The sequence below is a fragment of the Artibeus jamaicensis genome, unplaced genomic scaffold (assembly GCF_021234435.1).
Source record: "Artibeus jamaicensis isolate MK-2021 breed Jamaican fruit bat unplaced genomic scaffold, CSHL_Jam_final contig_233, whole genome shotgun sequence".
Classification (NCBI taxonomy): Eukaryota; Metazoa; Chordata; class Mammalia; order Chiroptera; family Phyllostomidae; genus Artibeus; species Artibeus jamaicensis.
The window spans coordinates 45,951,219-45,977,406 of NW_026521486.1; the positions used below are offsets into that span (position 1 = coordinate 45,951,219).

At 35.6% G+C, this 26,188-nt stretch overlaps 1 protein-coding gene across 1 annotated transcript in view; it reads left to right on the forward strand.

The window, feature by feature from the left end:
• The first annotated feature begins 891 nt into the window (after nt 1–891).
• Nucleotides 892–26,188, forward strand: part of ARID2 (AT-rich interaction domain 2) — a 155,855-nt gene continuing 130,558 nt past the window's right edge. Inside the window, exons 1-3 of the mRNA XM_037162322.2 lie at nt 892–1,271; nt 1,385–1,478; nt 2,547–2,644. Coding sequence (XP_037018217.2) covers nt 1,180–1,271; nt 1,385–1,478; nt 2,547–2,644 — 284 coding nt within the window. The 5' untranslated portion in view covers nt 892–1,179. The remainder of the gene's footprint in view (nt 1,272–1,384; nt 1,479–2,546; nt 2,645–26,188) is intronic.

Genomic DNA, 26,188 nt, shown 5'->3' on the forward strand with positions numbered 1-26,188 from the left:
TTTATTCCAATCTTTGAATGATGCGTAGCGCGAGCAGCTGCCCTTCTGAGGTTCATTTTCCTTCCGAGCCGCACGCCGGTTCCGTCGGGCAGGCAGGGGACTCCCAGGCAGCTCTCCAAACAGCTGGGCCAGGGACGCTAACATTGCCTCCACCCCTAACCCTGAAACAACCGGTAGTGGCCGTTTCCCCGCGCCGCCCCCCTTTCCGCCGGCTTTGTGTGCGTGTGAAATGTGCGGCACATTGCAGATGAACCCTAAACCCGGCGAGCCGAGTCTATTGTTCCCCGCGAGGAGCTGCCGGGGCGGTGTGGAGCCGGGCGCAGTGCCGCGGCCGGCCCTCGGGGGTCGCTGTGCGGCGCTAGCTGCCCAGCAGTGGCGGCGGCGCAGGCGGCAGCAGAGAAGGAGGCTGACGGAGAGGGAAGCGGGCGGGCAGCGCGCAGCGGCTCGGCTGCCGCCGGTGCCTGCTACTCTGGACGCCCCAGCCGCGGCGGCCGAGGCCGCGCTTGAATGTGTGCTAGGGCCCCGCGAAGCCGCGGCCGGAAAACACGCTGTCGTCCCGCTTTCCACAAACCACCACACAGACCTCCCCCTCCCCACCCCCAGCCCCGCCTGCCCCAGCCCCGCCGCCGCCGCCGCTGCCGCCGCCGCGGCCGCCGAAACTCCCGGGCCTCCAGCCACCCCGACCCCTCACCGTCGGCTCGCCTTGCCCCTCGCTCGCCCGCGCGCCCACGGCAGCAGCACCATGTTGAATCGCGTTCCCAGGCTGAGCCGCCAGAGCCGGCGTCGCTGAGAGGCGGGCGAGAGCCGGGCCGCGGGGAGGGAGGGAAGGAAGGGGTGGGGGCCGCGCTCGCCCCGCGGCTTCGCGCGGATCCGGCAGTCGCCTGCCCCTCTAGTTTCGCTCCGATTTCTTTAAACTTTTTTAGAAATTCCCCTCCCTCCTTCCCTCCTCTCCCCTTGGCCTCCCGCTCCCTCCTTCCCCTCCTCCTCCTCCTCCTCCCCCTCCCTCCCTCCCTCCCTGCGCCGCCGCCGCCGCCGCCGCCGCCACCGCCGGCCCATGACTGAGCCCCGCCGCCGCCGGCCGAGGAATGGGCTCCGGGCTCTGGTAGGAAGCGCAGGGAGCGGGGGGCGCTTTTAAAACACCGATCTGGGTTTTTTTTTTAAACCTCCTTTGAAAAAATAATGGCAAACTCGACGGGGAAGGCGCCTCCGGATGAGCGGAGAAAGGGACTCGCTTTCCTGGACGAGCTGCGGCAGTTCCACCACAGCAGAGGGTGAGAGCAGAACCGGGGGGGCAGCGCCGGGCGAGCTGGGGCGAACGGGGCTCTCCCGCCCGGGCCGGCTCGGGGTCCCGGCTGACAAGTGCTGGGCTTTCTCTCTCCCGCAGGTCGCCTTTTAAAAAAATCCCTGCGGTGGGTGGGAAGGAGCTGGATCTTCACGGTCTCTACACCAGAGTCACTACTTTAGGCGGATTCGCGAAGGTGAGTGGAAGTTTTAATTTGTATTTCCCTCTCGCTGGCCTCCTCCAAAAAGTCTCCTTTGACCCCGCAGTGGGCGCTCGGGGCCGGGGGGGTGGCCCGCGGGGGCAAAAGGCGTTCTTTTTGCTCGCAGCCGGTGGCACGGAGGCGGACGGCGGCGGGGCTGTTTTTGGCCTGGTGGCTCGCGTGCGCGCGGCGGGCGCGGGGCTCGGGCGGGCGGGCGGCCCGGCGCCGGCTCGCGCCCTGCCCGCTGCCCGGCCGCCCCGGCGGGGTCTGAGCGCCTCGGCGGGGAGTGCGGGCGTGCGGGGCGCCCGCCGAAGCCCCGCGCCCGCCCCGTGCCCGCGCCCGCCCGCTCGCTCGCGACTCTGCTCTGCCGCCGCTGCCGCTCTAGCACAGGCGGAGACACAGAGACACACAGACTCTGAGAGCAGTTTTCGTGCAACTCAAAATTAGCGCGGGCAGGTTTAACATCGATAATCGGCTGCGAAATGATCCCGGCAGCCGGGGGCACAGCCTCGGCCCCGTCGCCCTCGGTTTATACAGCTAACAAAAGAAACCAGGACCTGTCTCCAAATAGCCATCTTAGGCTTCAAGGCTAGGCAGAAGCTGTAGGCCTCAAAGAAGGGCCTATGGAGATGGATAGATCTGGGAGAGGGATCGGAATCGGCCCCGGCCCCGGCCCCCCCAGAACCTGCGGACGTCGCTGTCCGGAACAGTATTGATCCTTTTGAACTTTTTTTTTTAAGTGTAAACGGACCGCGTTGAGATTTAAAAGGGGGCGACAGAGGGACTTGCGATTGGTTATTGTCCGGGCTTCAAAAACAAAACAAACCCACCAGACCCCCCTCCCGCCCCCCCCAAACAAAACAAGTGCTATTAAATACAAGGCTCTCGGGTGAAAACACAGTGATTAAAGCAGTCCTTGCTTAGTAACTCTTACGGATCGATCCGAAACACCCATTGATGCCTGGGTAGCTACAGATCTCTGTAGAATGGGTATTTATTTCATAGTTAGGTTAGAGTTTCCTTGGATTGTGCATTTTCAGAAAAGCGTGGCTGTGTTTTTAACAGGTTTCGGAGAAGAATCAGTGGGGAGAAATTGTTGAAGAGTTCAACTTTCCCAGAAGTTGTTCTAACGCTGCCTTTGCTTTAAAACAGTATTACTTGCGGTGAGTAGTAGTGACTCTTGCACAGTATTTGGAAATAAGAGACTTGTGGGGATGTTTGTTTTTAGCAAACACACACACACACACACACACACACACACACACACACAAAACAAACCTTGCACACCAAACAGTTTTATAAACTTCTGGTAATTTCAGTTTGGGAAACATAAAATATCCATAAAGTGAGGTTGTAGGATGGTGAAAATTTCCCTCACCTACTTTAAGATTGTTTACATTTTTTATACAGAATCATTACAGGTGACACTCCCCCCCATCTTGGTAAACATTCTTTGTGACATTGTTATTGATTGCTTGATATCCAAAAAGGGGCAGAAAGGTAATGCTTAGTAAAGAGTTAAGATACTTAGTGAAACCTTGTATCTCTTTGGGAAAATTTTCTTTGTTTTAGAAACTTCTTTGCCTTTTAAAGATTTTTATAAAATGAAACCTCTTGTGTGGAACTGTGTCATTGAGTAGTTTTTCAGTAGAATATTTCTACATAGTGTAACATGTTGGTGCCGTAGGTGACCACAAGTACTTTCATAATAATTTTTTTTGAATTTTCAAGTCATGTAAAATCATTCGAAAGGATTGTTATATATTTAGGAGAATTTAGGGGTACCATGAAAGAAAATACTATCATTTGGATTTCTGTTTATCGCAAGATAAACTTCTTATTCAGTTGGTATGTAATAAGTAGATGGTATATTTTGTGATTCAACTTTATTTTTGTTTTCCAGTTTTTGTTCACTAGGAATGTTTTTATATTGTAATTTATTACGAGGTGATCTTTTCTTTTTAATGTTTACTTACCCATAGAAGGTACTTACTTGGTGGTTGTTATTTAAAACTAAATACTGCTCTTTATACTTAGTACTTTTTAATAATGATATTATAGGATGGCCTTTTTAAAATAATGTGGCTTCTGCATAATTTGAGTTTGGCATTTATCACTGCTCCAAATGTAATATCCCAGTGTGGATACTCTGTGTTATGTTTAACATTCCGAAATAGGAATGGAGTAATTGCACAGGTGTCCTTTCTATTGGATATCATAGATTGACTTCAGGCTTGAAGCTGAGGAGTTCACAAAACTGTGGGTAGTTACTGAGCTACAAAGAAGTCCAGAAAATATTAAATATGGTTAGTTATCTATCGTGTGTGTGGTGGCATGTGTGTTAGAGTACATTTTTAAGTACTAAAACAAATAGCAAAATAAAACAAAACCTCTAAACATTGATTTAGTAATGTGGTGAGAAGTAGAAATTTTTATATTTATAATGATATTTACTTGTTCATTTCCGCTTATAATATTGAGGGGAATACTGTTAATGCGTGTCCTTGTTTTCAGTTTGAGCATTTGGATTTTAGACTATTTAAAATACACATTTAAAGTTATGCCTAATACTGGATTGATTGATTCATTCATTGATTAAAATTTAATATTTGTAAGTTACTACATAATATAGTAACTTTCATGAAATGGATGTGTATTTTCTGAGGAATTTATATTCATCCTAACAGGGTTTTAGTATAATCATAAATGACTAGACTTCCAGTTTTTTACAAGTTACATAAATATTGTTTATCCAGTTTTTTATTTCTGTCTGGAGGTCATATCATCGGCTGATTGTGCTTATATAGGTACTGTTTTTAACGTATAGCTTCCAGATTGTTTGCAACTTTTTACATTGTTCTCAGATCAGTTTGAACTTTCATCTCTTATTAGAAGCTGATTTTTCATCTATGTCTTTAACTAAACTTGTTTTTCCTCCATATGTCACTCTCTAGGTTTGTTTTTGTAGGGTTGTAGCTAGGCTACTAGGAGAAAAGGTTGAGCATTTGTTTTGGAAAATAAAACCATGTGAAGATTTGCATGACTTCTAAAGAAATACAAAAGAAATAATGCTGGTCAAAAATTGGGTATTACCAACCTTGAAAGATTTTTTTTATCATAGTGATATAATATTGCACAGTTAGAAGACATGTATTATGCTGGGTTTTACACCTTCCTCTGAAAAAAAATCTTAACTGGCAGACAGGATGCCAAGCTTTCACAGTGATTCTGTTACTTAACCATAAGAATGCCTCTTCATAGTGAGAAATAGTAATAGCAACTTACAAGTGACTTTGTAAGTTGCCTCTGTTGTGTATCAAATTGAATATCATGGTTTCTGATGACCAGATACTGTGTTTTATAAGTCATAGGTGGGATGATTTCTTTAATATGAACTGCTTATTCATTTGACCTATCGTAAGACCATCCTTACATGTAGTAGTTCTCATTTACTCTACAAGTGTAATGTTTGCTGACATTACTTTGTAATTTTATTATTAATTGCATAATGGCTGTTAGCCTTGTATTTTCTCCTATATCGTCATAATATTACATTTAAAAACTAGGAGCAAATGAGTGTGCTGGCCATGTATGTATGTAGTCTAACATTTTTATGTTTGTTTTGATACAAACATACCTAGTCATTAAATATAGAGACCTGAATTTAGTGCTCTGCCAAAATTTAGCTTGATTGTATCAAACATACATTTGTTCAGTTACAGATTGTCTACAAAGATTTGTCAAAGTCTAAAATTGAAAATGCAATTGATTATTTGTTTCAGCATTGGCATTTAATTTTTTCGAATGTCAGTGCTTACTGATAATGTGTAAAAGTACTCTGTAAAAATTGGGTATTAATCATCTGTGATGTCTACATATTTTCTTTGCACTTAGTTCCTTTCTTGGCATGTGCACTTCAATATATTCCTCAAATGCTTATTATTAGATTACCCCTAAAGTATAAAAGGATGGGGTATTTTTACATATTTTGTAAATAGAGAAATTAAAGTGCAAAAAAAATTGATATTGCATTAGGGGCATTTGTTAATTGGACAAAAAAGTTGTGCTCCTGACATGTGCTTTGTAATGTTTAATCTGTGTATTATGATTCAGTTTGTTAGTCATAAATGATTTTAAGACATTAAAATATAGTTGGAAATTATATGTGGTTAAATTTATGTCTGAGTATATCTATACCCAGTGTTTTCTTTATTTACTTTGTGAATTTTTTGTTGTTCTATTTTGGTGCTGAGGTTGGGGGAAGAATTATTACTCTTATTTCCATTAAGAATTTGAAGCCTTGGTATGAAGATTTAGGTAAATATTTCAAATACTTACTTGAAGAATTTTCTTTACTGATTCTCATAGTACAACTATAGTCAAAATTAACTTGATGTATTCATTGTAAAACTTGATATTTTGGAAAGGAAGTGAAATAGCTTAGACATTAACAGTTTATCACATAAAATTATGTGTTACTGATTTTCTTATTAACTTTTTTACACTTACCTTTAGTATAGTCAGAAACTTAATTGTGGAGTTCCACCCACCATAGTGAATTTTCAATTGCATTATGAATTTCTTCTATTTTTCCCTTGGTGGATAAAGCCCTCCATAAATTATACCAGTAGTGTTTATGTTATCAGTCAAATAGAATCGATACCCACTTGTGTTCTGTAGTCAGTGTCCACCATGTAGATCATTTCATTTAAGAGAAAGCCTGTTACAAATGATGAGGTTAAGTGAAAGAATGTTTCAAAATTGTAATAAGTATGCAAATAAAGTAATACATTGAGTTTGTGAATTGATAAACAGTGATTGTTCACCTTATTCAAGGAAGGAAAATAAAAGTAATACGGCGACTGGAAGAACAACTGTATCTAAATAAATTATTCATGTATACTGGTACATTTTAAATTTAATTTTAAACTACATCCTTTCATTTTGAACAAACCTGGTTTTGATATCTTCTAATATTCTATTACATGTTAGAGGGCACACAGATTTGTTAAAAGGAAGAGTAGAAAATGGAGAAAGATGAGAAAGACTGATCAGAGCTCAGCTAGGTTACTGCTATATCTTACAAACTATATTTTAAGCAGCTTAAATTTGCCCCAAAGTAGAAATAAATCTTAACTCTTTCTAAGATAGATAGTTTACTGAAGATAAAAATTTCACTGAGGCTTCAAACTAAAAACTCTAACTCTCAAAAATGTTTATATGCTTTTTTGCATTTATGTTTTCTTTCTCAGATGTTAACTAAAAATGTCTACTTCTAAATATGAATACTCTTATAATCCCACCTCTACTCTGTTGTGGATTCATGTGTGAAATTCACTATAACTTTGCTAGAAAAGCATATCTCTTCTGTGAATCTTTTATGTTTCCAAACTGAATAATATTAGAAGTTGGAAAGGAAGGAAAAAACAAATATTTTAATTCATTGGAGTTTAGTTACATTAGTCAGCAAGCAAGTACTCAATACATATTTTTAGGTAAAGTATTTAGAGTATTTATTATTATTTGGTGAAGGCCGCTTTTGGGGCATTTTCCAGAGTGATATAGACCCTGTTAAAGTTTATTGGTAAAAATGGGGCTTGTCACAATTAGAACTTAGAGAGACATATGGGGCAGGGTTGGGGGTGACTCTCTGCTTCTTTGATCTGCCACCACCATCATCACCACACTTGTTGTTATTCAGGGTCAATTAGAGTAGAAAAATCACAATTCGTATTGTATTAAAAACTCGTTTTCCTGATGTCAGTATATGTTTCCTGGGGGAAAAAGGCCAAATGAATTTAAGCAATAAAGCTAAACTTGGTTGCTGTATTGCAGGACTTCTTACAGACCAGTTTGTTATTGTGCATTGTGGAACCCTAGACCATTTGGAGAAACGCTAGGTATTACCTCTCCCCTACAGTAAATGGTATTTCCCAAACACCCACCACATATCACAAGGGTGTGGTGTGAAAATCCATGTTTGAGGAGCACCTACTGAGTTCTATGGAGCATAGTTTGGGAAACCTAACAAATTTTTTCCTACTGTTTAAACTATAATATGACAAAAATGTATATGACCATGATAAAGATTTTTAAGCCTCAGGCAGTGGTCCACATATTGGCATATTTACTATGAAACAGTTTACAATAAATTTTGATTGGTTAGCCTTCTTTTAAGGTTCATATTTGAACCAGCAGCCCCCAAAAGGCAAGTCTCTTAACTGCTGTTTATGTTCCTCATTTACCATTCTAACTGGAGGCTTCTTTTTTAAACAAGATATTTATATTTAAATTTTTGTTTTTAAACTTGTCTAAACAAGCCTCAGAAGAATTGTAGCAGTCATTGATTACATTGTTTTAGAACATTGTATTTTAGAGTAGTAATTACATTTGTTGAAATATAATGATCGTGATAGTCCTACTAAAAATGTGTTATTTACTTTAGTTCCACAACTTTAAAAACTGAGAAGTCATATCATGAATTTTGATACTAGGGAAAACTATTTAGAAGTAGATACTGTTTTAAGGATCAAACTTAAACTTTAGTTAAAAATGGAAATGTTGGCCTGACCAGTATGGCTCTGTTGGTTTCATCCCTTGAGGAGAGAGGTCACTGGTTCAATTCCCAGTCCAGGCACATGCCTGAGTTGTGGGTTCTGTTCAGTCTGGTCCAGGTGTGTTCAAGAGGCATCTGATCATTGTTTCTCACATGAGTGTTTCTTTCTCTCTCTTTCTTCCTCCCTTCCCCCTCTCTAAAAATAAAATCTTGAAAAAAACGAAAACAACAAAAAATTGAAACGTTAGGATTAAAGATTATCTTCAGATATCTTATAACTTTAAATTGTAAGCATTTTTATGAAAAGCAAAAGTATTGGCTTTTGCAATTAAAATAAATGTAAATAATATGGTTAGTTCAGTTATCCATGCAGCAGAGCCAAGGAAATAGGCAGAGTGATTCTCTCTATTCCAAAGTACACAAAAATGCGTATATGCTGATTGATACTGGTATTGGTTACCTATTATAAAATTTATTAATGCACCCACTTAATAAATAAAACTTTTGAGGGGCTTGAAATAAAGAGATAGTTTAGAGTAAATTGTCACTTTCAGTACCATTCAGATTATGAATTTCATTAAGCTTTCCAAGAATTATAATATTAAAATAGTGTAACATTTTTGTTTTGAAACATAAAGGAGTTTCTCTTGTGCTTGGATACTTTTTGCATATTCATTATATTGTAAATTAAAAATTAATACCTTTGTACAAGATGTATACATTGTTGACAGAGTACATTTCAATAACCTATTGCTAGAACTGGAATCTCTTGGTGATACTAGAAATAGCTTCCACATTCTGAATTGTTGGCTAAAAAAGGTAGGTGCATAGTTCTATTAATATCTAAGTCAGTGTTTGCAGGGTCTTCCCCATCTTACTGTAAGAGAATTGGCTGAATCTTTTGTTTCGGTTGTTTTATGCCATTAGTTCTTAATAATTCCTTTTCTTTTTCCCATCATGCCATTGATTTGTTGAAGTAATGGGGTTGTCTATGCTTTAGAATGTCCCAGATTCTGGATTTATTTGATCCCTTCCTTCTAGTGTCAGTAAACCTGTTCCTTTACTTTCTGTATTCATTTCCTGAAAACTGATAGTTAGATCTAAAGGTTGATAACATTTAAGTTCAATATTTTAGGCATACCTCATAGGTAGTGCTATGTTCTTCAGATCTTGAGGCCTATGATGTTTAGTCATCCTGCTTTAGTGGTGCAAAGATTGATTGATCAGTGATTTTAGATACAAAGAGTGTGAAACTCTGTATTTAAAAAAAGTATGCCACAGGTGATTCTTAAATATGTTGAAGTTTGACAATAGCTGGTCTAATAAGTATTGTAATGAGACCAATTTAGTTGCTGAGATAACTGGTTTAACTTGGCATCACCGTGTTAGCCAGGGCTACATCCAGAACAAAACTTCTAGGTGACATCTGGTATAGGGCACCTGCTCAAGTGGTACTTGTCATCTCTAAGCAGAGCCTAGACACACCCTATCATAGCTCTAGAGATGATAACCAGGACTCCACTTCAGTTAAGGGGGGAAAGGGTAAATGAAACTACTAATTTGAACTTACCTTAACGGTATTGGTATTGTTTGGATTTTTTAAAAGTTAAGTAAAAACAGGTTTTCTTTAGTATTTTGGTTATTTTTTCTGTATAGTACTTTATAATATTTTCCACAAGTGGGGTACCATTTGCTTTATTCAATTTACTGAATACTTTTTTCTCTTTGTGAGGATTTTGTTGATCTATCGTAGTACTGCTTTGGGGAGTTAACTTATATTTATAAACACTTATAAAAATAACAATACTATCTATAGCCTGTTTTGTTTAATGTACTTCATCTTTATTTTTAAAACATTTTCATATGTGAGATGTTATTTTTGCCATTTTAAATTTCTTAAGTAATTGCTGTTACTTAATCTTAGAAAATAACACATAGAAAAAAGTTTCATTACTCAAACTTTTCTTCTGAGGCATGTGAGTTACTTCTTTTTAAAAAAAAAATTGTAGCCCTGGCTGGTGTAGCTCAGTGGATTGAGCGCAGGCCTGTGAACCAAAGGATCGAGGTTCGATTCCCAGTCAGGGTACATGCCTGGATTGCAGGCCAGTTCCCAGCAGGGGACGCACGAGAGGCAACCATACGTTGATATTTTAAGTGTCAGCCTTAATTGCCAGTTAGGAAAGTATATGCTACAGCTTTTAAAGCCACACTCTCCTCTTCATCTTTCCATTCCCTTCCCTGGTGATAGACTTGCTTTACATCCTATAGAGCATTGTTTTATACATAATTTTTCATTATTGATAGTTGTTAAATATCTTTGGGTATTATTTCATGTTCTTGGTATGTTTACATTTTGTTTCTATTAGTAAAAGATTTTTTTTATTACCATATGGGGAAACTAAAATATTGCTTTTTATAAAGCAGTATTCACGTAAAGTTATATAGAATATATTGTTTGATTGTATGTCTTATTGTGAAATATGTGAAGTACTTAATTCTTGTCTTCTTGAGTTTGTAGTATTTGGTAAATTCTTATAGTGTTTAATGGTTGGTTGCTATGTGCACAAAGGTAGTATTTGCTGTATAATCATGACAAACACATCTTTCATGGTTTTGGATGAAATTTTTGTCCATTGGTTGATTTTAAATAAGTGATATGTTCATTTAAACATACATATGGTCCATGGGAACATTCTTTTAAAACAGGACAAAGAAGAGGCTGTAAGTTACGGCTCTATGCAGAAAGTAAATAACCTGTAGTTCTTTAGAGATGGGGCTGAATTTAAATTTGTCTGTAATAATGCCCGGTTTGACCACACTTTCCATAATTTTATAGATTGAGTGAATTTTCAGTGTACTTGAGCTCAGATCAGACCACTTAGTGCTTCATAAACAGTCGTTAGTACCTTAGCAGGCTGTACCTCCAAGTGCACTCACAAGTAATAGGTCAAGAGTGCTTAAGTGGTTTGGTATAATTTTTTTAGTTTACACCATTAAAAAGTCAAATTTCTGAATTTCTGAGTAGTGTTACCAGGTAGCCTTGTAATCATTACGATGTATTAATTCAATATACCGTAGTAGTAAAAAATCTCTTTGAGAGAGAAATGGTGAGCCCTTTTTACTCATCCTGTTTGCTTTTTTTAATCCTCACCCAAGGATATATTTCTTGACTTTAGAGAGAGAGAAAAGAAATGGGGAGAGGGAGAGAGGGAAGAGAGAGATAGAGACATTGTTTGGTTGCCTCCCATTCACACCTTGACTGGGGATCGAACCTGCGACCGAGGTATGTGCTCTGACTGGGAATCAAACCCTCAGCTTCTTGGGGTATATGTCAATGCTCCTACCAAGTGAGCCACCTGGCCAGGGCAGCCATTTTTAAAAAAATATTAATTTTTCTTTTTGTGCTATCTATGTGAACTCTTGTTTACACTTCATTAATATCAACCAGTTGTTATTTTGGGTACATTTGCTTTATATTTTTCTCTTTTTATGTGATGGGGTGTATGCATACACATACATTCATTATTATTAGTGTTATTATTACTCTTTAATCCTTTGATATCATTTAGATTAATTCCCTTTACTCGGGAATATAAGCGTATATTTACCTTAGAATAAAAACATTCTCTTATGTGACAGTAGTAGTTATGAACTTCAGAAAACTTAACATGAATATAATTATATTATTTAATATACAGAGCTTATTCAGATATTACCAGTTGGCTTAAAGATGTCTTTTTTAGCAATCATACCCACTTTTCCAGTCTGATTTTGTATTACATATCTTTTAGTTCTTTAGCCTTTCATGATACTGCCATTTTTTAACAGTATAGGCTGATGATTACATTATAAAATTTGAATTTGTCAGATACTTTTTCAGGATTAGATTTAGGTTCAGCATTTTTGGCAGGAAGTGTGTGATGTCACTTTGTCCCATTACTGCTGGTGTTAGCTTTGGTTACGGTGATGTCCTCCTGGTTTCTTCATTTTCTCTTTTATAATTTATAAGTTACCTGTGGGGACATACTTTGAGATCGTGTAAACCATCAAACTTTTACTCAATAGTTTTAACCTCCACTGATGATTCTTGCCTGAATCACTTATCATGAAGGATATACAATGCCTATTTCCTAACTCTGTTATTCCTTCTATATTTATTAGTTTGCAATCTAAAAGAAAAGTATTTTTACTTTTATATATTACATTTTTTATTTTATACAGTGTATTAAAATCCATCATGTTGTGCATTTTGCATTATGTTATTAAATTTGGCCACTAGGATTTGTTTCAAGATAACTTCTGTATCTTATTAACATGTTCCAACTATTTTTGAGCTTTTTTTCGCTTTCTGACAAGATAAGCTTGTCCAGGAGCAACTTGTGCTTTGCTTGTCCAGCTCTCTGGCGTCCTCTATTTCTCTAAGAAGTCCTGATCCTTTCAGTGTGGAGTGGTATATAGAAACCAAGATCTGGGTAGTAGGTTTGCTCAATGTTATTGGATTATCTTTTCTTTCAGGCCCTTTCTTTGAAAGGACAGAGCTAGGAAGTGTGTTAATTTTAACTGTTTTAAAAATCACATATTTTGAAAATCATAAGGCTGTACTGATATTCCTAATTATTAATGCACACAAGTTTCTTTTTGCCTTCTTCCATTGCATGTATTCCCCTTCACCTGCATTGAGAGCCCTATTTCCCTATATATTTACTCATCTTGTTAGTTCTGTAATACATAGAGAATACTTGAAGAATTGCTCTACCCATAACCAACAACAAACCTGCCAAGTAGAGTTAAAGATTTGTTTGCAATTCGTTTTGTGTTCATACTGAAGCTGTGTAATCAGTAAAGTAATTGTGTTAAAAAAATTCATAGTGATTGGATTCTTTTTTTCTGGGTATTTTTATTTAAAATGCAGTAAAATTTCTATTTTTTCTATTTGTAGTCAGTTTGTGTTTTTCTCTATTCTTATTAGTTTACTTTTATTTATGAATATGTAAAACATAATACGATTCTAAAATTAAAATTTAAAGAGAAGATACAATATACTTGGAGGTTACCTTCTTCCCTCCCCTTTCTCTTCTATACCATTTTCACCCATGCTCTGTTGGTAATTAATTTTTTTAGTTTCTGGTTATCCTTCTGTGTTTTTATTTTTTTAATTATTTATTTTTTAAATAAAAATGAGATACATATATGCATTTTTAGTTCCTGGTCTTAAAATAATGGGTATACACTATTTTTTATTTTGCCTCTTTTTGCTTAATATGTCTTGAGTATTACTCTTAGTAAATTCATAAAGTCCTATTTTTTACAGCTGCATAGTATTCCATTGTGTGTATATATCCTAGTTTATTAAACTGCTCTCCTATGTAATGACACTTAGATTGTTTCCAGTATTTTGTAATAGCAAATAATGCCATATGAGTAATCTTTTGTAAATCTAATAACCTTATGCAGACCTATTTTTCAAATTTTTGGAGATATATTAGGATAAATTACTAAAGTGGAATTCATGCAATAATCAAGAATAAATGCATGGTAGTTTTATTAAATATTGCCTAATTTGCTTTGTAGGAGAGAACTATATTTTATTTCCCACAAGCAGTACGTGAAAGTGCCTGTTTCCCATAGCCTTGTAATGTGATGTCTAGCTTTTTAAGTTCTACAAATTTGGGTGGTTAAGAAATAGTATCTCACTATGTTTTAATTATTGTGGTTTTATATAGCATGTTTTAGTATTTTGAAGTGCCATTCCCATTTCATAGTTCTTTTTTTTTTTACAAGGTTTTGTTGGGTATTCTTTTATGTTTGTTTTTTTATATGATCTTTAATGTTTGTTTTAGTTCCAGAAAAAAATTTTTATGGGGATTAAAATGTTTTTAATCTCATTAAATTTGTAAATCACCTTAGAAGAACTAGCATCATGATGTTGTTGAGTTCAACTAAGAACAGTGAAAGTCTTTCTATTCAAATCTCTTTGTGCCATTCAAGAGCCTAAAATTTTCTTTTTATAGAATGTGAACATTTCTTAGGTTTATACTTATATATATTGTTTTTGTTGCTATTGTAAATGTGTTCTTCTCTTCCATTATATTTTCTAACTGGTTATCACTTGTATGAAAGAATGACGTTTTAATATTATAATCTGCCTTAACTGTTTCACTCTTTATATGAGATTTATTATCAATTAAAGCATTTTTTAGACATACTACATGTCATCTGCTAATAAGGATAGGTTTACTTCTTTTCTCAATTTCATGCCTCTAATTATTGCCTTTTGTTTAATTGTATTGGACACTGTTGAAAAGTTGAGAAGACAGGACATCTTTTTCTTGCCTTGTTGCTGATCTTAGTTTGAGATCTCTAGCATTTCCTCATGGAAAGTAAGATACTGCCCGCTGTGTGTTCTTGATGCATTCTTAATTCTGTATATTCTACTAATATAGTATTTCTGTATCTGTTTATTGAATAAACAATTCTGTTGGACTTAGAAATCAGATTTAATGACATTGTTCATATGTTTTATCAGCTAGCATTTGATTTTAATTTTCAAAATCTGTAATTTCTTATTATCTGTATTCAAGACAGGAGCTATATCAACTGTTAAAAATTTTAAATTCCATCTGTGGCTTAAATTTGAATGTGAATATTTCTCATCTTCTAAGTATTTAATATATAAGTAAAATCAGGTAAAAATGCTAAGTGATAACTTTGGAGGAAAATTATCTTTCCTGTTCTATCTGTCCATTAAGTAGTCTTTACTGTTTCATTCTTTGCTGTCCATTGTATCACTTGTTATACAAAAACAAGGCAGTAATTTAATTCATTGCTTGATTTTATATTAAGACTAGCATAAACTATGATTTGATCATTGCTTGCTTTTAAAAAAATATTCTCAAAAAATTTTTAAAAAGCTACCTCAAGGTGAGAAGTAGTTATTTCAATTTAAAAGTATTCTTTATAGAGTATCCACCCTATGGAAATGAAAAACAAATTTAGCCTTGGCCAGTGTGGCTCACTTGGCTGGGCATCATCTCACAAACTGAGAGGTTGCAGGTTCAGGGCACATGCCTGGGTTACAGGACTCCATGCTCCTTCCTTTGTGTGTAAGGGGCACATATAAGAGGCAACCTGTCGATGTTACTCACATCGATATTTCTCTCCCTTTCTTTCTCTCTCCTTTCCCCTCTCTCTAAAATAAAATAAAATAAACATTTTTTTAAAAGAAAAGCAAATTTAAATTTACTTTAGTTATAATCAGAAGTCATAATGCTTGTTTGGGTGAATCCATTTAAATCCATTATCACTAAATTAAATGTGTTATGTTTTTGCATTGTATATTTGATCCTCAGATTAGGTGTAATTTGGATAGTAAAGTCTTTAACTTTGAAAGTTAGTTAGAACATCTCTTTATCTTTATCCCCGTTTATAAACTTTATAAATTGTAAAGGTTAGCTTAAGTGGGTGTGTGTGCATGCGCATATGCATACAGCACTATTCATTAGCCTTATGCAAATTGCTTGGTAGTGTCCTGGGCAGTTCCTGGATTTATCAAGTCGCTCACATGTAAGGGACTAAGTTGAGGTAGGTATTAGTATTACATGCAAATTTAATTGTTTGTAATGGCATAGTAGTAGAGCTTACTGAGCCTGAAATTTAGATTACTATAATAGGAGCAAAAAGTATGTAGTTAGCAGTAATTGGATATGGCTACTGAACCTATCAATTTGTAGCATATAATTCTTAGAACTGAAGGGATTTCAAGAAGGTGGTCCAGCCTCATGCTTTTTGGTAGTCTAAATAAAAGTATATTTTTCTGGTAGGCCTGCATAAGGATAATTGACTTGCCTAAGATCACTATTACTAAATGATAGGGCATAGGGGCTAGAATCCAGTTTGGAGCTGCCTTTATTACTCTAGCCACTAAATTCTGATTTAAAAAGGATATATATATATATATAGAGAGAGAGAGAGAGAGGATTGTCAGATTTCTTTGCTACTATAAAATGTGACCTTTACTTTTACGTTAAGATAATCCTACTGACTTAGATAATTCATCTGTGAGGAATAGGTATTAAATTGTTGGCCAGTAACAGTGATAAATATGCCCTTCATTTATCATTTGTATCCAACAGTCTTTTCTCTTTCCCCTTCCTGTCCAAAGGATTATGTTTATAAGACAGGTGAGTATTGTCAGAGAAGTCATAGCAAAACATGTTGATATAAAAATTATTAGGAAAAAACCCTTTTTACTTTATATATTCCTTATTTTAAATGTTTTATCTGGAAAAACATAAACTTGTATTATGATAAAGGTGGCTGCTAACTTGTGTATGTTTTAATAACCAGAAATACTAATTTAAAGTTTTCAGTCTGCTACATTATTATTTAGATGGAGACCTCTACTGGAAGTATGAAGCAATAGGTGGATTCTATTATACATTATAAAATATCTGGACTAATGAATGGTAGGAAGATTTATTTTAAAGATTGTCAATATAAAGTATCCAAGAGTCCTTTGAAAAGAATCCTGGGATAATAGTGTACTTTCAGTTTATGACATATCATCTTAAATTAAAAAAAACCAGAATACTAACTTTATATTTTGATTTTTGTTTTTTAGCTGTTTATTGAATTTGCTATGTGCCAGGCACTGTACTAAATGGTTTACAATAACTCATTTGTTCTTCACACCTCACTGTACTGTTATTACTATCCGGATGTTACACAAAACAGGACAAAGGGTTAAGAGCCTTGCCCCAAGTCCCATAGTAAGTTCAGGTGCTAATATTTCAACCGGGGCCACAGAAAAATCATGCTGTATTTTCTTCTTACGAGGGCACATGGTTATAATTTTTTTAAAGTATATAAAAACAGGACTTGAAAGAAATAAGCAAAATATGAAAATTGTTGGGTAGCTATGGGATTGTGGCTTTTTAGTTTTTAAAAATTCTTTAATATCTTTTCACAGTAAAAATTGTGTGCTGCATATATTTTGTAGCATTGTTAATTTCTACAAATGTTCATTTTATTGGATTTTTACAACAACTCTACAAGATAGGTAAAATCCTATCTTATAGATGAGGAAAAAAGCCTGAGTACCATTACTAGTAAATGGTGTCAGAATTCTAGTTTAGATTTGTGAGTTATAATTCATTGCTCTTATTTTATTATGAAAATCTTGAGATCAAGGACTTTTCTAAACATTTATTTATTTTTTAAAGCCTCCCTAATTCAAGTTTTGATACATTATAGTTGGCCTGAATCAGATCCTCTGTCATTAGGGAGGTGTTTATAAAGTCCGGTGGGTATAGTGGGCCTCACAGCAATGGAAAATCTAATTTGGAAAACTCTGAAAGAACTGAAAAATTCTAAAATACAGAGTTGATAGTATAGCATTATGTTGATCTGGCCGTAAGCTTAATTTTTCTTGTGTGGTTTTATGAAACAAGCACCAGGAGTCAGTTTTAGTTGTAGAATATATATTTATATTAACATTGTGATAAATGTGGCATTTTGTGCAATTTTATATAGTACTTACAATATTTTTTAGGTAAAATAGATGCTACTGTCTCCCCATCTCTCTTTACAAGCTACAATAAAATAGAATCTTGTGTAAGGTAAGAGTTGATCCAGAGTAATATTGATTTTGTTTCAAACCAGAATGTGAAGATCCAAGGATTTTGCAAGGTAACAACTATTTCTGGAAAAAAAGGGTTCTGGGAATGATGTAATAACTCAGTGCAGGCATTTGGCAGTCAGGAATGTTCATAGTAACAGCTAACATTTTTTGAACACTTATTATTTGCTAGGCACTGTCCTCGACCTCTGTTATTCTAATCCTTAAAACCATCTTTTAAGATGGGTACCATCATCATCGTTTTACAAATGAGGAAACTGATGTTGAGAGAGGTTAAGTAACTTGTAGAAACTACAAAGTGGGGGAGCTGGAATTTGATCCAGGTCTTCTGCTTCCAGAAACCAAACTTTTAACCACAATGCAGAATTCTGCTCTTTATTCATTCATTCAGTGAATAATGATTGATCATTTTTCATTTCCCAGATACACTGCACTGGACATACATGAGTGATGAAGACAGAGAAAATATTTTCTTCTTTGGAGCTAGGGAAAGGAGACAGAAGAAAAAATAAGTAATACAGAGTACAGGTAGAAAAATAAAGCAAATAGAGGAGTTGATTTCAGATGGAAGAGTGTTGTATTTTTAGAGTAGACAGGAAAAGTCTTCCTAAGATGGTGACATTTGAATAAAGACTCAAAGGAGGTGAAAGCAAACCAGGTAGATATCTGGGTGAAAGTGAACAAAGAGCAATGGAGCATGCTTAATATGTTCAAGAGACAGTAGGCAGGCCACAGTGGCTAGAGTTAGTGAGTAAAGAGAAGAAAAGTTAAAGATTAGCATCAGTGAGATAAGAGTGCTGCTACTAGATTTTGGTAGGGCCTTTGTAAGGTCTTTGCCTTTTAGTGAAGCCACTGGAGGATTTTGAGCAGTATATTGCCTTTATATGGATTCTCTGGGTGTTTGTTATAAATAGGTGAAAGTACGTATGTGTGTGTGGGAGGGGGTTGGATCAGGGGCAGAAACAAGGAGACATGTTAGAGGGCCAATCAAATAATCCATGTGAAAAAAATGATAGAAGGGTGGTTTGTACCAATAAGGTTCATAGCTTTTGAGATGCTGATAAGTAGCCATATTTTGGATATCTCAAGTTTCAAATCTAAAAGTTTCCAATTACTGTAGCAGGTACTACATAGATACTTGACACCTGAAAACCCTTCACATGTCAAGTATACTTTTTCAATTTTGAAATTTATTTTCCTGGATTATCAAAATACAGTAACACATACTTATTGTACAAAGAAAGGGAAATAATGAGCACTGTTAATGTCTTAGGGGGTTTTCCCCAAATCTTTTGTTATAAAAATTAAACCTTAACATCTACCCATCATAAGCTGACTGTGTCTCTCCTGCTACAATATTAGTCCCTTCAGAGCAAGGGCTGTGCTTTTATGTTTCTTTATGTTGGGTACCTATCTTGGGTATCTGGTTCATAAAAAGTGCTCAGTGCTGCTGGTTTTGTTTGAATTAATTGTGTCAATCACCTGGGTGCCATATCCTTATACATTCTTTGAGGGCAGATACCACACTTCCCTCCCCGCCTCCCCACTCAATTCTAAGGCTTGATGAATGGGTAGTCAGTAAATGTTGGTAGACTTAGTTAATGTACTCTGAACTCCAGCCATGCTTATCTGTTTATAGATCTTTAAACATGCCAAGTTTTTCTTGATTGTCTGCCTTTGCATGTGCTGTTTTCTCTGCCTGGAATTCCTGTTCCTTCTTTTTTGCCTGATACACTGTTGCCTATCATTGAAATTTTGACACAAATGTCACCTTCTCAATTTTGACACAAATGTCACCTTCTCTGAAAAGCTTTTTTTAAAATCTCTTAAACAGCTTGATGTGATCCTTATGATTCCACTTTTCTCCCATTTATACATACTCTATTAAAGACTCTGTTACAATGACTTTTCATGCCTGTCTCCCTTATTGCAGTGCAAGCCAAGGAAGTAGGGACTTAGTTTAATGTATCTTTGTAGCCCAGTCATCATAATCATCATAATGTAGTGTGAATTAGTACATGCAGAGGAGTTAATGTGTGGCAAAAGCAATCAATGAATGAACATTGGAAAGGATCATTAGGAAGTCAGAAAAGAAGGAAATCACTGTGGTTTGAGGCTGGAGAGGAGTTTGTGGAAGAGGCCTTCAGCTTGGCATCCAAAGATTGGATTTAGATTGAAAAAAGGGGGGTGGGTACAAGAGATGGTAGTTTTAGGTATGAGGAAAGGGGGAAATGAGGGTATGTACACTGGGTTTTAGTTGTGTAAATGAATCCTGCTGCATGTGATTTGACCTTTTTTTCTATGCATATTGAGGATGTAAGGTTTGCAGTGTTTATTTTTAAACAAAACAATTTGTTGAAAATAATAGGGAACATTATTCTTACATTTTAAAAAATATTTTATTTATTTATCTTCAGAGGGGAAGGGAAGGAGAGAGGGAGAGAAATATCAGTGTATGGTTGCCTCTCGTTCATCCCCTGCTGGGAACTGCCCCACAACCCAGGCATGTGCCCTGACTGGGAATCGAACCACAATCCTTTGGTTTGCAGGCCCATGCTCAGCCCACTGAGCTACACCAGCCAGGCCATATTCTTACATTTTTACTACATTTGGGTAAACATGGAGAATTTAAGTTGATCCTTGTTGTTGCTAGGGGATGGTATTGTTAGTTTATTTTTTAGTTTTAGCCATGCTAAAAGTCGTATAGTGTCTTGCTGTATTTCCCTGACTAATGATGTTAAGCATCTTTTGTGTTCATTTGCTATCTATATATCTTCTTTGGGGAAGTATATGTTCACATTTTCTGCCTATTTCTTTATTGGGTTGTTTTCTTATTATTGAATTTTATGAGTTCTTTAAATATTCTGTGTAAACCCTTTATCAGATATATGATTTACAGTTCCTGAGAAACTATTGCATGTCTTTTTATTCTGTCTTCAGTATGTTTAGCTTTATCAAAAAATAATTGTTATGCAATAAACTGAACATGTATAAAGTATCCAATTTGGTAAATTTCGACATATGTATGTACCTGTGAAATCATTACTACAATCAAGATAATGAACATATTCTACTTAAATTATAATGTGATGTAGGAGATTTTAGGTTTTATTTCAAACTTAACTGCAGTTTTGAAGTTATAAAAATAATTGGTGCATGCATCTTATTTAAATGGAAGAAAATGTGCCTATTCACATCCATGCATTAATTTTTATAGACCCCATGAATGTGAATGATAGTTTCTTTTAGTGTTAGTGTAATAATTTTTATATTGAATTCCAACTTAATTAAGTTGAGGAAATTGCATTTAAAAATTAGAACTTACATTTGGGTAGTTTCATAGTTGAACAAGAACTTTTTCTTGTACATGGTATTAATTGATAGTATCCTAGAACTTCTTTTTAATAATTCTTGTTTTCTGATAAATTTTTCAAATCTTTAAATTTTAAAAAAAGATTTTATTTATTTATTTTTAGAGAGAGGGAGGGAGGGAGGAAGAGAGGGAGAGAAGCATCAATGTATGGTTGCCTCTTGTGCACCCCCTACTGGGGTCCTGGCCAGCAACCCAGGCATATTCCCTGACTGGGAATCGAACTGGTAACCTTTTGGTTCACATCCTGGCATTCAGTCCACTGAGCCACACCAGCCAGGGCCAAATCTTTACTTAGGTTTGTGTAGTTTGTTTTAGTTTGTTGGTTTTTGTTTTTTATTTACCACCTGCCACCCCTTGCCTAGACTTGTCAATTCTTCACAGATTGCTTTTGTCTAACAGGTGTAAAATCTTACTGTCTGGCAACTGCTTTGGAACTTAGGCTCCCATGTACATGTAAAAATTCAATAAAATGTGTATGTTTTCTCCTGAAAAATACATGACTAAGTAAATTTCTATGTAAGTCTTGGCTGTTTTCACATATTTTGACATGTGGGGTGGTGTTGGGTGTTTTTGTTGTTGTTGTTACCAAGCTCTAAGTATTATACTTAAATTTTCCTCTTTAATCCATAGGCTAATTTCCAGATAAAACATTTAAAAAATTCCCGTGGTTATCTATTAATTTCAGTTTTAATTTTATTGGTCTATACTTTGTGAAGACAAACTATATTTTGTTGATTTGAGGGATTATGTATCAGAGTTTCTTTTGCGGCTTATTATGTGATCAGTTTTTGTGAAGGTTCTGTAAAAGCTCAAAAAGAATATACTCTCAGTTTGTTGTAATGTCATCTGTGTCATGTTATAAGGCTTTCAAGGTAGTATTTTTAAATCTTTCACATCTTTGCTCTTTTTTATTGCTTCTTAGTTTTTCAAATGCATATTAAAAATCTCCAGTTAGAGTTTATGGTCTGTTGATTATGCACCAGAATTTTCAGCTGTTGCTTTATGTACATTTTGGTCATGTACATAGTCATGGTCATTTTATCTTTTTACCAGTATATAATAGCCCTATTGGTCTCTTATTATCCCCTCCCTCTTTGAATTTTAATTCTTTTTATATTGATGGTGGCTTTCTTTTGGCTCATATTTTTCAGGTACTTTTTTTGTTGCTTTTTGTCCATTTAATTGAAACTTGGTTTTACATTTAATCCAAGAATGTGTCTTCTGAGTTTAACCCATTTATATCTATGTCATTGTTATGTTAGAGTTTAGCCAATCTATTTTATATTGTATCTTTTCAGTATCTAAATTTAATTTCTATATCATCTCTTCCTGCCCAGTAGATTCCTAAAACCTTTGCTTACTCTCTACCCTGGCCACCCCTATTTTGTTGGAATAGGGTCATGTGATGTTTTAATCATTTACTCTTATGAACATACTTTAAGAAAAAGATACATCTAAAAATTTCCCTTTCTAAAATTTGTGGGTTTTTTTTTCTGGTTTCTGATAGAAAAAAAGTAAGTTTGAAGAAATAATAGCTGAAAAGTTACCAAACTTATTAAAAAACATAAGTCTGCATAGTTTGGAACCTCAGTGAACTTCAATTAAGATAAGGTATAAGAGATCTCTAACCAGATACATCTTAGTAAAAATGATGAAAGTCAGAAGATTAGTAGAAAATATTAAAAGGAGCAAGAGAACAACAAATTGTCATTTAACAAGGAACCCCGATAAAATTAATAGACAAAGCCAGAATGCAGTGGGATCACACATTCAAGTACTTAAAGAATAAAAACTGCCAACCAAGAATCCTGTGTCCAAGAAGCTGACTTTCAAAAATGAGTATCAGCCTTGGCTGGGTAGCTCAGTTGGTTGGCGCATCAAGGTTGCAGGTTTAATCTTCAGCAGGTCACATACAAGAATCATGCAACAACAAATCAATTTTTCTCTCCCTCTCTAAAATCAATAATTTTTTAAAAAAGAAGATAAGATACACTTCCAGATGAACAAAACGCAGGATTTGTTGCTAGCAGACCCGTCTTACAAAAAAATACTAAAGGCTAAAAGTTGATGACCCCTACACAGTAATTTGAACCCTACACAATAAGAGCTGATGATCCCTACACACGCGCGCGCACACACACACACACACACACACACACACACACACACAAGAATACCAGTAAAGGTAGTTATGCAATAATAAAAGACAGTATTAGTGTATATTTCTCCTTTTAACTGAATAAAGCAATTATATGAAATACTTATATAATGTATTCTGGGCCTATCACACATAGAAATGCATTATATATATGCTAATAATAGCATAAGGAATTTTATGGGAGTAAAGCTGTGTTAAGCAAAAAAAAAACAAAACCCCAAAACCAAAAGAAACCCAAGATGGTAACTTGAATGCACAGGAGCAAGATGAGAGAAACATAAATGATATATATGAGGCTAATATAATAAGATCTATAAGTAGATACTTGCTCTCCTCTCAGAAGTTATGCAAAGTAATAATTCATTTGTTATAACAATTATTACATCTGTAGGTTGAGTTTAAACATTTTATTAGTTTCTAACATTTATAAGTGTAATATATATGTAGCTAATAGTATAAACGTGCAGGGGGATAGAGTTGAGTAAGAATGACCTTTCTATATTTCACTGTAATTAGCATAAATGTAAAGCTGACTCTGGTAAGTTATGTTTAGGAAGCCCTAGAGCATGAAGAAAATAACTAAAAAGAAAAAATACACACACACACATATAGTGAAAAAATCACTAAAGAAATTAAAATGCTGCACTAGAGAATAGTCACTTAAAGGAAAACAAAGTAGAAAAGTAGGGAAAAGAAAGAAGACGTGACATATGGAAAAAGTGTAAAGTGGCAGATATAACTATATCAATAATGACATTAAATGTAAATGGATTAAACAATCAAAAGTCAAAGGTCAGATTGGGTAAAAAAATATATAGAATCCAATCATGTGATCTCTATAGGAGACATGTTAGATGCAATGGTTAAAGATATATTTTGCAAAAAGCAAGCATAAAAAAACTGGAGTGGCTATAATATCAGTCAAAATAGACTTTAAAACAATAAAAATGGTATTGGAGATAAAAAGGTAACTTTTATATTGATAAAAGTGTCAGTTCATCAGGAAAGTATAACTATACATATGTACATCTAACAACAAAGCACTAAAATACATGAAGCAAAAACTGGCAGAAATAAAGGGAAAAATAAATAGTTAAACAATAATAGTTGCAGACTTCAGTACCCCATTTTCAAAATTAGAATAAGTAGGCAAAAGATTAACAAGGAAATATATCTTGAACAGCAGTGTGAATTAACCTTTCTTAACAGACATCTATAGAACACTCTACCCAACCGTAGCAGAATATGTACACTTTTGAAGTAAATGTGAAACATTTTCCAAAGAACAGCATATGCTAGGCTGTATGTAACAAACCTTAATACATTTAAAAAACTAGACTAAATACAAAGTATGACTTCAAACCACAATGGAATGAAATTAGAAATCAGTTTAAACCTGGAAAACCCAGAAATATGTAAAAGTTAAGCAGCATACTCCAAAATAACCAGTGGGTCAAAGAAGAACTCAGAAGTGAGGTTAGGAAATGCTTGAGATTAATGAAAATGAAGACATAGCAAGCAAAAACATGGCTGCAGCTAATACCGTGCTTAGAGGGAAATTTATAGCTGTAAATGTATGTACTTAAAATGGAGAAAGATCTTATGTCAGTAACTTAATCTACATTAAGATATTGGAAAAGAAGAGCAGACTAAACTAACCAGGAAGAAAAATAATAAAGGTTAAGGTGGAAATTAAATAATGAATAGTAAAACAATAAGAGAAAATCAGTAAAATCAAAAGCTGGTTCTTTGAAAATATCAACAAAATTCACAGCCTTTAACTAGAATGGTTTCTTTTATTGATCAAGAGAAATGATTATTCAAATTACTAGGATCAGAAATGAAAGATGGGACATTATTACTACCATTCTTAAAGGAATAAAAAAGATTATAAAGGATAATAACAATTATATGCCAATAAAATTGGTAATTTAGATGACAGGGAAAAATTCTAAGAAAGACACAAACTACCAAAATTGACTCAGGAAAAGTAGACAGTACAATTAGATCTATGTAACAAGTGGAATGATTGAATTAGGGTGAAATACTATCGGAAAGAAAGGCCTAGGCCTGGATGGTTTCACTAGTCCTACCACACATTAAAAGAAAAATTAATAACAGTTTTCCACTGACTCTTGCAAAAATACACTTAGCAGCGGGCATGTGTACCTTGTACACTGGTGGAGTGGAGTAAGTGACAAGAGCATTTGGGGAAGGCTGTGAGGTATTCATCTTCCCCTGTGACTAGAAAATTGAGGATTCCTTTTTTGAATAGAAACTTCTTTTCATATAGAATCTTCTTTTTGTATAGTGGCTTCCTGGATTTATTATCCTGTATTTAATTTACAGACTTCAGTTTATATACATCCTTAAAGAATATTGTATTATCTGAGTGAGGTAACCTTTAAAGGCAGATCCATTGATGAATGAATCTGACTTAATTTCAAAGTAGTGAGGGTTTTGAGTTTTTAAGAGAATACTAAATGATTGATTCTAACAATACTGCCAGTCTGAAGGCATTAGTAAATTCTTCTCTGTTTTCAGCTTTCTAATTGATCTAATTTTTAGTGTGATGATCTGTTGTAAGAATAAAGTATCCTTATATGTTCCTTGCATCATTTTGGGTAAGGCTGGAGTATAAGCCAGAGTTGTATTTGCTGATTCTGTTTTTATTTACATTTTCTTTGCTTCATTTATGTTTTTTCTTCTTTACATTTTAGCTTAACACTTTTTCCAGGGGACTTTATTTACATTTATATAGTATATTTGTCAAAGATCATTTGTACAGATCTCATTTGAGTCTCACAAAATTTTGAGGTTGGTAGGTCAGTTCTCACCCTGTTTTTCTTTGTGTGTATGTACACATATGTGTGCATGGGTTTTGCATTTGTTTGTATGTGAATATACAAATTGTGGCATACTTTTTCCCATTGGGTTGTAAACAGTGGCTTCCCATTAGTGTCCGGATAGACAACACCAGTGA